This window comes from Triticum dicoccoides, chromosome 2B (assembly GCF_002162155.2).
Source record: "Triticum dicoccoides isolate Atlit2015 ecotype Zavitan chromosome 2B, WEW_v2.0, whole genome shotgun sequence".
In the NCBI taxonomy this organism is placed as follows: Eukaryota; Viridiplantae; Streptophyta; class Magnoliopsida; order Poales; family Poaceae; genus Triticum; species Triticum dicoccoides.
Genome location: NC_041383.1, coordinates 169,372,183 through 169,386,119, shown reverse-complemented (window position 1 = coordinate 169,386,119; position 13,937 = coordinate 169,372,183). Strand labels below are relative to the sequence as shown.

Here is a 13,937-nt window from a genome sequence, read left to right as displayed (position 1 = left end):
GCAAATAACCTTAAAAACTAAAATATAGACGAACTTAATTTAAGAGAGTTCACGATAGTTACGGCGCAGACTAAGGCATAGCCTAGTGGTAGGAAGGGTCTGATGCCTTCCCACCCACCCAGATTCAAGGCACGGTACTTGCAATTTGGATTTGTTGCACCAACTATACTATAGGGGTTCCCTTACAGTCTTTCTATAAAAAAACCGATAGTTACATGCCGCACATAGTACTTAAGTTTAAATTTAGAAAAACTAAAAAAATGGCAGATCTATCGGCCGCCTGCGCCGCCGGTCCCGTTGTCAATGTCATCGCCGTCTTCACGCGTCACCGTCCTCGCCGTCGTCATCGTTGGTCAGGTCGATGTAGGGAGGTGGCGTCCAGAGATGGGGCGGCGGTCCCCAAAATGGGCTGGCATCCTGCGCAGGCGGCGGTGGTGGAGGCATTGGTGCTGGTGACCACGTCGTCCACACCGCCCGCGGTGCTGGTGGCGGCATCGACAACAGGCTACATGGCACCGTGGCCGTCCATGTCCACAACTACCCGTGCAGAGCCTCGTTCCACACCGGGGTGGGCCGCCGGTCCTCCTCCATGCATCCTCCTTCACCTCCTGTTTGACGTCCAGCCCTGGCACGTAGACACCGCGACGCGCGCCCTACGAGCACGACCGGCAAAAGTAGGTTTGTCGGCGCATGTCGTCCACCTTGACATACGGCCAGAAGGGCACCGAAGGGGAGATGGAGAATGCGGCCGGCGAGGTAGAGTGGGCGACGAGCCTTCCTCGTTGGGAGGTAGTTGGACGGCCGATACGCCGGCTCGAAACGGACGGTGCGAGGATGCGTGGGCGTCCGTTTGACCGCAAAGGCCGCTCAAATCTTCGTCGATGATGGGACGAGCCGGTCACGAAACAGACAGATTTTACGGCTGTGTCGTCTGTCCGAATGACCGAAAACGAACACATCCGGACCGGACCAGATGGGGTCTACGTTGAAGTTGGCCTTATTCATATCGAGCTTGGGGTTGGGTTGGGGGTCTCCCAGTCTACCACGGCCGGATCGGAACAATCATACACTGTACTAGCATACCATGGACCTATAGAGTATAATGGACCAGCTCTATCCTCGGCCACGTCCCGTACCAACTTGCCCTCCAATCCTTGTCCCCTTCATTCATCTGGGCTACTACGCTCGTGCAGCAGCGCTAATTAACCTCATAGGGCAGCGCCTTCATCGTAGGCATTGCACTGTTAAGTGTATTCAAAACTTCCTATCCGCTGTGTTACTAAGTTCATATGTAGCGCTTTTGAGTTAGACGTTGCACATTCCAGTGTAGCGTCTTTGTGTTAGGCGCTGCACAACCAGGGATGACCCCGGCTTGACCCCAGGGTGCCACGTTGGTCAGAAGTGTAGCGCCTGTCAGTCAGGCGCTACACAGTGCAGTGTGGCGCTTGGCTGTCGGGCGCTACACGAAAGGGTCAGCGGAGCGAATTTAAGACAGTTTAATTTATGAATTCTTTTCGTCCACAGATCAAATTTGTACTTTTGCCAATTTATTCCATGAATATTCTCTGCTCCAAATTAATAAACCTCTCCTTTAAAAAAAAGATTAAGAAACCTCAGTTCATGTGTGGGGCTTTCGGAAGCCCACCTAACATCGGTCATCGCGAGACTGACGTCTGACTGCAGCCAAGGAAAAGGAGTCAACTGCCCAATAGCAAAAATGCTTAATCGTTTTTAGGGTTTGTTATATCAGAGCTACCCACCGCGCAGCCGAATCTAATCTCTACTCCTAATGGACGACTTGGTGAATAGTCTGCGCGCTTTATTTTCGCTGTTTTTTCGTCATCCTTTCACCTCTGATTTTTTTCCGTCATCCTCCTCCCGCGAAAAAAAAACCGTGCCAAAAGAAACCCTATGATTGATGTCTCGTGCCCACAGCAGATCGTTCTCCGCCTCCACCCCGCAGTCCCGCACGACCTTGCCTCCTCGACCCCACCTCATCCCCTCACCCACCCAACCCCACCCACACAGGCAAAATTTCGTGTTTTGACCCTTTTTGCAAACAAAATCAAGATCTGACCCCGTTCGATTTTTTTTCGGGATTTGACCCTTTTGCTACCGCCAGAGCCCCTGGCGGTAGGGTTAGACAGGCTACCGCCCGATACAGTGGCGGTAGGGTGTGACGGAGGAAGACGGGGGCCGTCATCACGCGCTGACGTGGATAAGTACCCTACCGCCAGACAACCAGGCGGTAAGCTGTCTAACCCTACCACCAGGGGATCTGGCGGTAAGGTGTGGCAGGGTTTTGCCGTGCATGCCTTCTGTAATGAGATATGCAAGCGTCCTGGCGGTAGGTTCACCCTACCGCCAGGGCTCACGGCGGTAGGCTGTCTGACCCTACCGCCAGGGAGCCTGGCGGTAGGGTCCTGTGTTTCGTGTAAAATTTTGTAGACATAAGAAGTTTGATCACATCTAAATAGTGTGATCACAATTTCGTAGAAATATGCAAGGGCCCTGAACATAAGAACCAATAGGCACAATTTCATAGACATAAGCATAATTAGTTTTGCCATTACACATTAAGAAACAAGTACCAAATAACATAGTTTGATCATAATTTCATAGACATAAACATAACATAGTTTGATCACAATTTCATAGACATAAACATAACATAGTTTGATCACATCCAAATAGTATCACGAAGCCAAAATAGGTAGCAATCAAACATGACGATCATCAGCAGCCACACGCATATATAGTTTAGATGATATCGATGACGATCATCATCTTCAAGCCTTGACGGTTGGTCTTCCTGATAGTAATAAGGATGGCCTGTCCAACATGAAGATTCTTGTCAACGAGGAAGCTCTTCCATCCATCTGTGCTTAAATGTGTGCGACCGTCCGTTTCCACGCGCGTACGCACAAGTAGTGACGGGGCCCCTTGCGGTAAGGCGTATTCCAGCATAGCCTTCTTCATCAGCCTCGATGCCACAACTCTCAGATAGGCTCTTTGGCAATTTCTGAATAAGAAAAACATATCAATTGATAAGTATGGATTATTTAAACTATTAACAATTCCGTGGATTCTACACTAATAACATACCATGACATGTCGATCGATCATGGTACTTGTCAGACGGGTCACGAATGGCGCCCCGATCAACTCAGCACGTGGCAGAAAGTTGTCCCATAGGTTGCACACCTCCCGTTCGCTCAGCCTCACTCTTTGAGCACAGATGGCTTCCTCAAGTGGGTCTTCATAGTCATCATCCTCGTCAATTGGTGGTGGTGGCGCCATGTTCCTTATATAAGCATTGATTGGATAAAGTTAATTAAACATCAATATTTGTTCTAATGCAAGCAAAACAAATATCTACAATATTCACACAATAAATCATCACATATAGCTATAAGAAATACTAAACCTAGGGTTCATCTAGGTTCTAGGGTTCATCATATCAACTAGAGAGGGTTCCTCGTATGGCTATAAGAAAGACTAAACCTAGGGTTCATACATTTGCAACTATATGAAATAGAAATACACACGTTTTCACACTATGCATTAACCACCTACCAATTTTGCAAAACATACATCTTCACAAATTTACAATACATTAACCATCTACGAATTTTGTTATGCCTTTATCCTCACAATCTTGCATTCAACATACAGAAAGATTTCTTATAAAATTCATATATACATCACAAAATAAAATGGACCAACATATATGCATTCACCAACATATCCTCACATATGTTGCAATTGTTTCACCCACACATCCTCACATAGGCCTACCACTAAATCATATACTCCTAAACAACTAAAACATCATAAAAAAATCAACACCAAAACCTAGGTTGCACCTAGTGCCAAAAATAACTTCAAAAATAAAAAACCATTGCGAAAACTGATTGGAGGGAATGGAGGAGCTTACCGGCCTCTTCGATTTGCCCCAAAGATCCGCGAAAATGGTGGAGGGAAGAGGGAGATCGAGGGAGGGGATCGGGATGAGGAGAGAGGCGGCGCTCGACTCTGTTCGAGTCGAGCGGAGGAGGAAGAACGGGCTGGTGGGTGGGGTAGGGCCCGCCCGCAGCATCACTTGCCTCTTCGGTACCTACCGCCACTACCTCGGGCGGTAGGCCACCGAACCCTACCGCCTCAGGCTGTGGCGGTAGGCACTTCCCCCGTCAGTACGCGCCGACGGCCGTCAGTCGCCGTTAGAGGGCCTACCGCCACTGATGATGGCGGTAGGACGTGCAAACCTACCGCGGGCCCTCCTGGCGGTAGTCAAAAGGATCAGATCCCGAAATAGTTTCAGACAGGGGTCAGATCTCGAATTTCTTTGTAAAAAGGGTGAAAACACGAAATTCAGCCACCCACACACGTAGCCCAAAGAAACAGCGCCGCCTGAGTCCATCAGGATCGCAGTGCCGCCGATCCCCTCGAGCAGACCCTGCCGGATCTCGCGTCCGCGTTACGGGATCGCCGACAGTTCTGGATCGCCGCCGTCGCGCGATCTGCGCACTCGACAGCGCCGCCGCCGCGGAACCCCTCGAGAAGACCCCGCCGCATCTCGCATCCACGTTTCTGGATCATCGGCCCTGCTCACCGCCCTTGCCCCTCTCTCTCATGTTTCCTACCCCGCTGGTTGTTCCACGCTGGTCCTCGTCTTCCCCGTCGGTCGCCGCCTTGGGTTTGCGAACCCACCCACCGTGGGATGGGATTCAAACGCCACATTAGTTTGGGTACGCGACGACGACGCCTTGGCCTGATGCCTCCGATTTAGGGGAGCAGAGGCAACATGGGACTGCGCCGCCGTGCTGTTCGCCGTGATGCGCGGCCGCGCTGTGTAGATGGAGGACACGGGCCCAAGCCGTGTTGCGCTTGTCTTCCTGTGCGGATGTTCGCCAATAGTCACGAGCTGGACGTGATCGGGGTCGACTTCGACGCCACCGAGTTCGGGCTTCCGGAAGACCAGGCACCTCCTCATCGCCCGTCGCACCAAAGGCACGTGCAGAATTCAGCACACCATCTACGCAAACATGGTGGTCGACGACGCTCTGGTTCTGGTTCTGTCATCAACATGTACCCTGACAAGGTATGTGCTGCGGGTTGTACTCTCGATTTTATCTTTATTTTAGTTGTTGACTTCATCTCATGCTTTCCCGTTCCATAGGCATTGTCGTCAATCTGTTTTCCTTTAGTTTTCAGGAGGGTGTTGTTAACAATTTCAAGAACCTTATAGCAGGGTATGGCTATAGCTATTGGTTTTGCAGTATCGCGACTCGCGAGGCTTGACAAACATACTTGTTCTGCATAACATGGGATCTCACATAACATATCATTCAGTGAAGAGTAGACCATAAAATGGTTTTGATTTGTGCTCTCGTAGGTTAAACCAACCTCTGTCAATGCGAAATTGGCATAGCTGAACATGATCAAGACTTCAGGAGGGCAGGGTTATTACTTTGAAGTTTCAGAACTCGTACTTTATGTGCCAAAATTTTGGATGTTGCACTCCTATAATAGGCTGGTATGGCTAATCTTTATTGCTTTTCTTTCGTTGCTCTTCACGGAATCTTCAGGTTTACAAATTGATAATTGTGATCTATGTTTCAAGTTGACTTCCCAATGTTTTACACTTTTACTTGATGAGAAAAGGTTCTAATTTTATTTAATTTTCTCACTTGATCTTCAGGTTTACAGGGTTAACAATTGGGGTCCATGTTTCAGCGACTTTATACAAGTACGTTTGCTTAGCTAGATTTCTGGCCTCATTTTCTATTTGGCATCCCTCAATCATTTTTTGCAGATTCACTTTGTTTGTATTATATATTGTTGTAAGTGCACCTGAGGGATATTATAGTAGTTCTTATCTGCATTTACTACAACTGGTGACCACATCTCCATATTATCTTTGAAAGATACTTTACAAAAAGTAAACTAACGTTAACCTTCAGTTCTGTAGAAACCACACATTTTAAATCCAATAATCACTTTTTAGTGGAAAGGCAGTAATCAGTGATGGTGATTTAAGATGTACTCCTTAGAGTATTGACATTCACAACCCGCCGGTAAGTTCTCGTTCATCTTTGAAACTTCTTGGCCAAAATGTTATATCCTTATGTATACATTTCATCATTGGTTGTAAATCTCCTCTGTATGGAATATTCCACATTCTTACCTTTTTTCTGTGATATGGAACACAACTTGTTTAAACATGTATGATTCTTTATTTTATAGAAAATATGAAGCTAACAAAAAAAAGGTCCATGCATTGGTGCATAATCCAACTTATGAATTCTGTGAACATAACATTTTCAGAGCAGCATTGATAGTTTCCAACTTGCCTGCTTTAGGATCAGATGAGAACATGAATGCTCTAAATTAAATTCATGGCCAATGTACACAACGAGAGCTACAGAATAATATTTCTCAATAAATATGGATGGTTCAGTTAATACCGAACATGACTAGAAAGAAAACTGAATTGCCATTGCCAATATTGTTAATAACAATCAACAACAAATGTCGTCGAGGAGGTCTATGGCCTGAGCGTCAAGGCGCTTGTCATGGACGAGGACCAGCAGGACCTCGAGAAGCCCATCGTCGCACCGCCCGGCGTCGTGAAGTTTGAGGTCGGCACCCCAGCGGACACAACCTCAAACCACATCTCCCATTCATCATAGCTAGAAGGTAATGACTAATGAGCATGTCATCTCTCCCCTTCTCAATTTCATCTTTGTGTTGTTTATTTTTCAAAGAATGTGGTATTGTGCAGAGTAGCCCCTCTTCGTTGATGAATCGGGTGTATAGATTATATATTACTAAAGGAATCCACCTTAAAAGGCGTTCCACTAAAAACGCAGTAGGGCCCTATTTCAAGTTCCTTGCACTTAAACTGCAAAAAAGGAAAGGCACTTTTCCTAACATTTCCCGTTAAGGCCGAGCAGTCAAGTAAATAACAGTCTCCCGGTCTCCAGCCGCTGCCGCAGCCGACGCCCCACCCCAATCATCGATCTGGCTCTTCACCTCACACCAACGCGGTGTCTCCCAGCGATGACCTCTTCCTCACGCCCGCACCCTCATCCTCCTCCTCAAGACGTCATCGTCGCCTCCCTAGCCCGTGGCCATGATGACCGATCTGGCGTTGGCGTCGTAGATCACCCTGTGGTCCATGACCTCGACCAGGTATGAATCCCTCCTCCGCTTCTTCTGGTTTGGTTTATCTCCGCGTCTGATTCAGGCGTGCGTGTAGTTTGCTACGATCTAGCGACGAAGATGCAAAGAGAAGCTGCTGCGTGTTCAAGGGGCCGTGAGGATGCCCACTATGAAGGTTCTCAACATCAGTTTCCGCCTCTCTCTCTTTTGATTTGGTTGGTGTGGTTTGCTAATGTTTCGATTTGTCTTCTATGTGCTTCTATTTTGAATAATGCTACTTATCTAACTATCTATTTTTCTATTCTGGGTGCAGCATCTGCGTGCATATATGCAACCAATGTTTTTCTCTGGATAAGGTTTCAGAATGAGAATAGTGATAACTCTCATCTGGTACAAAGTGATACATTCTCTCGGGATACTCAGGTATACTTTTCACATTTGAACACAAAACTGTAATTTTGCTTATGTTGATTTATCTTGAAAATGTGGAGTCAATATAACTGGTTGTCTACAAGTCCATGTTATGTAGAAGAGCATTCAGACTATGCTATCAATACTATGAAGAGTAGAGCATTCAGAATATGTTTCCAAGTGTTAGTAAATGTATTGCTGGACTATAGTGCAAACATCTTCTATATTGTTTGCAGCAATTTCAAAGCTTTCAACGTATGAAGTGCTGCAGCTTTTTTTAGATCAATGAAGTGTTGCAGTTAAGAGTTAACTACAGAGTGCCAAGATACTAAACTCCAATTTCACATGGGCCTCGTATATTTCATCAACTATTTTGCATACTAAGCATGGGAGGATCTCCTAGTGGAGTTTGGGAGAGGGGATGCACTAGGAGGAGGAGACGTCATGGTGGCCAAGCCTGGATGTAGCAGAAGAGGTAGGGTCGTTGCCATAAACTATGCGGGTCAACGAAGTCTGTGAGGCAGAAGTACCATAGCGTACAGGTGAGTCTGTAGGTGCTCTTTTCTTATTTTTCAGTCGGTTCCAATTTTGTTGATCTTTTTTGCATTCAAGTACAATGAATATTTATATTAGTATCCCTTCTTTTTGCACATCAAGTTGTTTTTGTCCAAAGTACTTTGAAGATATAGACCAAATTGTAGAAGGCTATAAACGGTCATGTGTTATTGATGTGATTAACGCTTTAAAACTACAAATCTATAATCTGAACCGAACTAAGTTTTCATTCAGTAAGTTATAATTTTAGTCTAAGCATTGATTTTCAACTTCTCTCCAGCTATATCTTGGTTTTAAACATGAACATTACTATATTTTGATATGTTCGGTAGTTACACATGACCAGACTGAGGATTAAGTATATTATCATGTAACTGATGTGATTAACTCTGCAATCTCATGTAAAAATGTAGCGCCATGACGCGCTTGAAAGAGAGAAGGGGAGGGGTTGCCTCCCGCCAGTCTCATCCCATCCCTTGTGCCAGCCATGAAAGAGAGGAGGGAGAGCAGAGAGCAACGCGGTGGCAATGCGCTGATGCTCGCCGGTTGACGCATGGTTGACGTGTCAGTCAAGGGGTCCCTGCATCTGTGGTGGTCGATTCGCTGTGGTGGTCGGCCATGGAAAACTTCTGAGGAAGAGCACCCCTTTAGTCCCTCTTCGCGTAGTTCCTCCTTCCCCTGCCGCGGTCAATAGTACGCGATCCTCGTCCAATGCCGGTGTGCACAGCTTAAGCCTTGTTACCATGGATGACAAAAGTCTGCCTTGTCGTTACGACCACGTGCGGGTACACACATAGGCATCCTAAGAGCGTTATTAATTAATCCATACAGTTTCATGTCTCCAAGCCAATGTTTGTTTTGGGGAAGTGTTGTTGATTTTTTTTATTCAGCCACGAGTGTCAGTGTTGATTTTGAGGGCATTGTTAGGTGTTTTAGTTGAGCTAGCAAGGGAGCGTAGTGGATCTGTCATCATTTTTTTGAAATGGGTCAGAGATGTTCAGCGTTGGCTCTATATTTTCAAGGGCATGTGCTTCTCTGAAGATGCTTTAGCTGCATTTCCTTTTTACACATCATTAGGTGGCAAATCACTGATTCCTCACAGGCTGCAGATGATGAGTACTCACATTTTTGGTCTTATTGATTTTGTCAGACTTATGGGTGCACGGCAATTTTTGGTCTTACTGATTTCGTCTGAGAGATAATCAGATAAAACGACACTTGACTCCCATGAACCGCACCTAGCTTAGCTTCACTAGCCGCCATTAACTAATCAGTCACTCAACTTGTAGCTTGGTGTCGTTCTGAATGATTCCATATCCGTTATGTAGATTCAACCAGATGCTCTTACTTGATCCCTAAATTATGCCCTACTCCTACCAAATTATTAGCAAGTACGTAGTTGATCATGGAATCTGTCGAGAAATGTATGCACCTTTTCCTTGTATATCTATACTAGAGGCATCATTTTGAAGTTAGTATTCATTCCATGATACACTACATTTTGAAGTTAGTATACATTCATTCTGTTCTTGCAAAATATTTATTTATATAGCTTGTTGTCATCTAATTTAAGGTTCAATTTCCTCACTGTAAACCCTCAAATATGTGGGCAGCATGGACCACCAAATAGGTAAGCAAGAGAAGGAACAATTCATAATCATCTTATTTGTTCTACTTGGACTATCGTTGTTACTTGCAGTTGCCTCTGCTACCATGTGGCAACGCGCAACCACGAAGGGCTTGACGTTTTGGCTGTCAAGAAGCACTAGGTTGCCGGCAGGCAAGGCATCCAGGAAGCCAGAGCACGAGAGAGCGATGCTGCTCAAAGGGTGAGGTTGCCAAGTGGTGCGGTGACACTAACTCTCTAGCCAAGCAGACTACATTCTGGACTATTTTACACATCATGGACTAAAATTGGACTATTTGCACATCATGGGCTTAAATTGGACTTCTTTCTGGACTCACATCATTCTTTTATAATACTCAAGTCTGATATGTCTTATATTTATTCTGTAATTAAGTACAATCTTTTACAAGTGCTTCATGATTTTACCCTATCTGCAGAAATCTTTTAAGTTGCTGCTGAAGGAAGAAGACATGGGGTCAGAAAAATGTTAAGATTGACTTGATGTGTGGTAAGGAAAATCCAGTCGAAATTTTTTGATGCTTGAACATCCACTACTCAGTTATTCTTTTAGCTTTGCATAATCTGCCAAGTTATAAGTAGTTCCTTTTATTTGGACACGCATAATGACCATTCCACAGCATCAAGTTCAAGAAAAAAGTTTTTCAAGGTTAGTAATTTTCTCAAAAAAAAGTTCTTCAAGGTTAGTAATTAATACTCCGTTCCCATATGGATATGCATGATGGTTGTTCATTTTTTGGGATAACTTACCCATCTTATGCCTTGAAAATTGAGCTACCTCCATGATTATGCATCTGGTCTCAGTAAAATTTTTTACCGCCAAAATACAGTTGTGAAGAGGAGTTCCTGATGATAGCTGAATATACCAGCCTACTTGCCTACAACCAAGGCAGAATTATCAGCGTGTATGCGAAACAGTCAGAGCTGGTGACTGGAGAATGCCTGCAGATAGCGAGAAGACGCAGGTGCACGATACATTGCATACTACAAAGTAGACATGTCTTTACAAACGACATGGCAGGAACATATATACTACGGTGGAAGCAAAGCGTCCTATATCCATGAAAATAAATAGTATTGGGATTCAGACATCAAGGAAGAAAATGAGACATTAACATTTGATGAAGATGCAACTTCTTGATAGAAAGCAGGACTGCTTATGAGGGGTGCTGGCGGTAACCGGAAGAAATTTGCATGTGGTGAAATAACTACCTCATAGACGAGTAATTAGTTTTGATGTAGGAAAAATCTGCAGCTGGTTAAGCTTTGATGTATAAATAGTAACACATCGCTCTGTGAAAATGTTCTTGTTAAGGTTATTCAATGGGCTAAGTTTTCTAAACAATGTTGACTTGATATTACACTAAAATCTTGAGAATACTTGATGGACCAAGGCATGAAGGCAAGTAGTGTTTGTAATGACTTGGTTTATGGTAGTGCAAAATAAATTATAAATAGAGTTCATAGATCATTGTTATGAAATCTTTTAAACTTGTAGATATTCTTGTTCATATCATTGCATCCACAATGACCTAACTATCTTGCTTACTATGCTTCACACAAATATTTTTTGTAAGTTTTCTTATCAGAAACTGAAAAATTACACCACCATGTGTGTGGAGTGTGTTGTAGTGCTCCACAAAATATTTTCCATGACTCCAGAAAACTTTTAACGAATAAGGATAGAGCGAGTCATCCACAACAATTTCCACGAAAGTCCTTCTATTGTGGTGGCAAATCTAATTAGTCCTGAAACATTACACTGAAAAATATTTTTGTGTGTATAATCAAACACTTAAATAACTAACTGAGGGGATTACAGAGGATGGAGGTGGAGAGAGAAAGAGAAAAATAGGGAAATGGGTGAAGAGAGAAAGAAAGATAAAGAAGAGAGCTCAGGGATGAGAGACAGAGTGAGAAAGAGGGTCTTTACATCGAAAAAGGCTGGCAATGGGCATAAGCATGATTCTAAAAGAACTTGTATTTAGGAACTGAGGGAGTATTATATATAACTGAGGTTGAACCATTATCATATACAAGAAGCTCGTAGCAATGCACGGGGTTCTACTAGTAGATAAGAATGGTCACTTGGCGTACAAGAGAGATTAGAATCTAAGCTAAAGTTACTAAACCGATACTTTCAGCATGCATGCCCCACAGTTCCATGCGCGAGTCGAGCTCTCAACACCACCACAACACGAGCTTACTCACTTAGCAGTGCTCTACAACAGCTTAAACTCGGTAACAGTTGCTCTGTCAACCATGCAAGGCCTCGCGCCATCTTCCAAGCTGTCTCTGACCATCGTGGTCGTGGTGCTTCTCCTCGGCATGGCAGGCGCCGCCCACGGCCTGACGAGGGTCGTCGCCAGCAGCCCCGATGAGCCGTGCATGAACATGACGCTCTACTACCATAACATCCTCTACAACGGCAACAACACGGCCAACGCGGCGGCGGCGGCGGCCACCAAGCCGACGGCGCTGGCCACGACCTACTGGAAGAACAGCACCTTCTTCGGCACGCTGATTGTTTTCAACGACCCGATGACGGTGGGGAAGGCGCTGCCCCTGGCCGGGGAGGAGCCGGCGGCGCGCGCGCAGGGGTTCTACTTCTACGACAAGCAGGAGTCGCTGACCTCCTGGTTCGGCTTCTCCATCGTCTTCAACTCGACGGCGCACAAGGGCACGCTCAACCTCGTCGGCGCCGACCTCATGGGCGACGCCACGCGGGACTTCTCCATCGTCGGCGGCACCGGCGACTTCTTCATGGCGCGCGGCGTCGCAACCATCCGCACCGATGCCATCGAGGGCCTCTACTACTTCCGCCTGCAGATGGACATCAAGCTGTACGAGTGCTACGTCTGACTCTGACAACGTGCATGCATGCATACCCTGTGTGCGTGTGTTTTTTTTTTTTTTGGAACGTAGGCTCCAGAAGAGCCCGGCTTTGAATTAACAAAGCCATCAACCGGCTAGGATTACAGTGACGGAAAACAACCACACTCTAACTAAAAGGAAAGAAAACAAAAGGCAAAGATACAATGGCGCCTAGGAGTGTGTCAATTGATGTGTTCCTGATGTTGTTTTTGTTTTTCTCTTATTCTTTTTGGTGTGTGTGATGGGTTTTATGCTTGTGTGTCATTATCGCATACGCCCATAACTATGCGAAACGCTCCGCGCACTCTTATTCATATATTTACTGTTGAGCAAGATTGATCGGTTTGTAAGTGTTAGTTCAGGAGAGGTATCTCTTCTAGAGAATTTTTTTACAGATTAAGTTTGTCGGTTTCAGATATAGTCTCACCAAAATCATCTCTCCACCATAACATATTAGTCACCGAACATTTCAGATGGCCGGTTTGAAACGAGACACGGTATTAACACGGTTGCAGTTACGCGATGGTGTGCAATGTTAGGTACTGTCGGATCCCCCGACACATTTAAGGCAAGGTGGAACTGGTTCTAGCCAACTCCCCCATCCATTTGGTGTGGTGGCTAGCTTAAGAAACCTACAGTGGTGGCGCCTTGTTTTATGAGAGGGGGTCAGTTGAGGTCTACTGGTTGCAGCATGTAACATACAGTGGTAACAATGAATTCTTGATCAATTTGCTAAAGCATACATCTGAACTTGTTATGCTAATTAATCATTGGTTATATGATGATTACACTGCTAATTAGTTATCTATCTCCCATGTGGCTCTTGTTATTGTTGATTAAGCTGTAGAGAGAATACTTGGTCCGGACTTTTTGCCCCGATTACAAATAAGATAAGACTTTGGCGACCCTTACGGGGGCGCTATTTTTTTTCGAAAGGAGGAATACCCCTGGCCTCTGCATCTCTTGATGCACACAACCATATTATTAAAAATCCAGGTTCAAAACAAAGTTTCAAACAGTAGTGTGAAACCATAAAAAATAATCTGCAATAACCGGTGAAAATAGGAAGAGAGACTAAACACTTATCCTATTGTTAGAGCGCCATCCAAACTGGTTGTACGTATCCCGTGCAACCATCTCCCATCAGCTTACGCGGCACTATATGGGGTCCATTTGAGTGCCACGCCTTGTCTTGGGAGCTCATGCGCACTCCATGCCCCCTCGTGTTGGCACTCCATCGATAGTTATGATGAGATGACTGATCATGATGAGTTCCTAGCTGTCTACC

At 45.2% G+C, this 13,937-nt stretch overlaps 1 protein-coding gene across 1 annotated transcript; it reads left to right on the top strand.

Moving 5' to 3' along the window:
- The first annotated feature begins 12,037 nt into the window (after positions 1-12,037).
- Positions 12,038-12,637, top strand: LOC119367467 (dirigent protein 5-like). Its single transcript, XM_037632972.1, has 2 exons — positions 12,038-12,397; positions 12,497-12,637. Exons 1-2 carry the CDS (start codon positions 12,038-12,040, stop codon positions 12,635-12,637), a joined length of 501 nt encoding a protein of 166 aa, XP_037488869.1.
- The last annotated feature ends 1,300 nt before the right edge of the window (positions 12,638-13,937 follow it).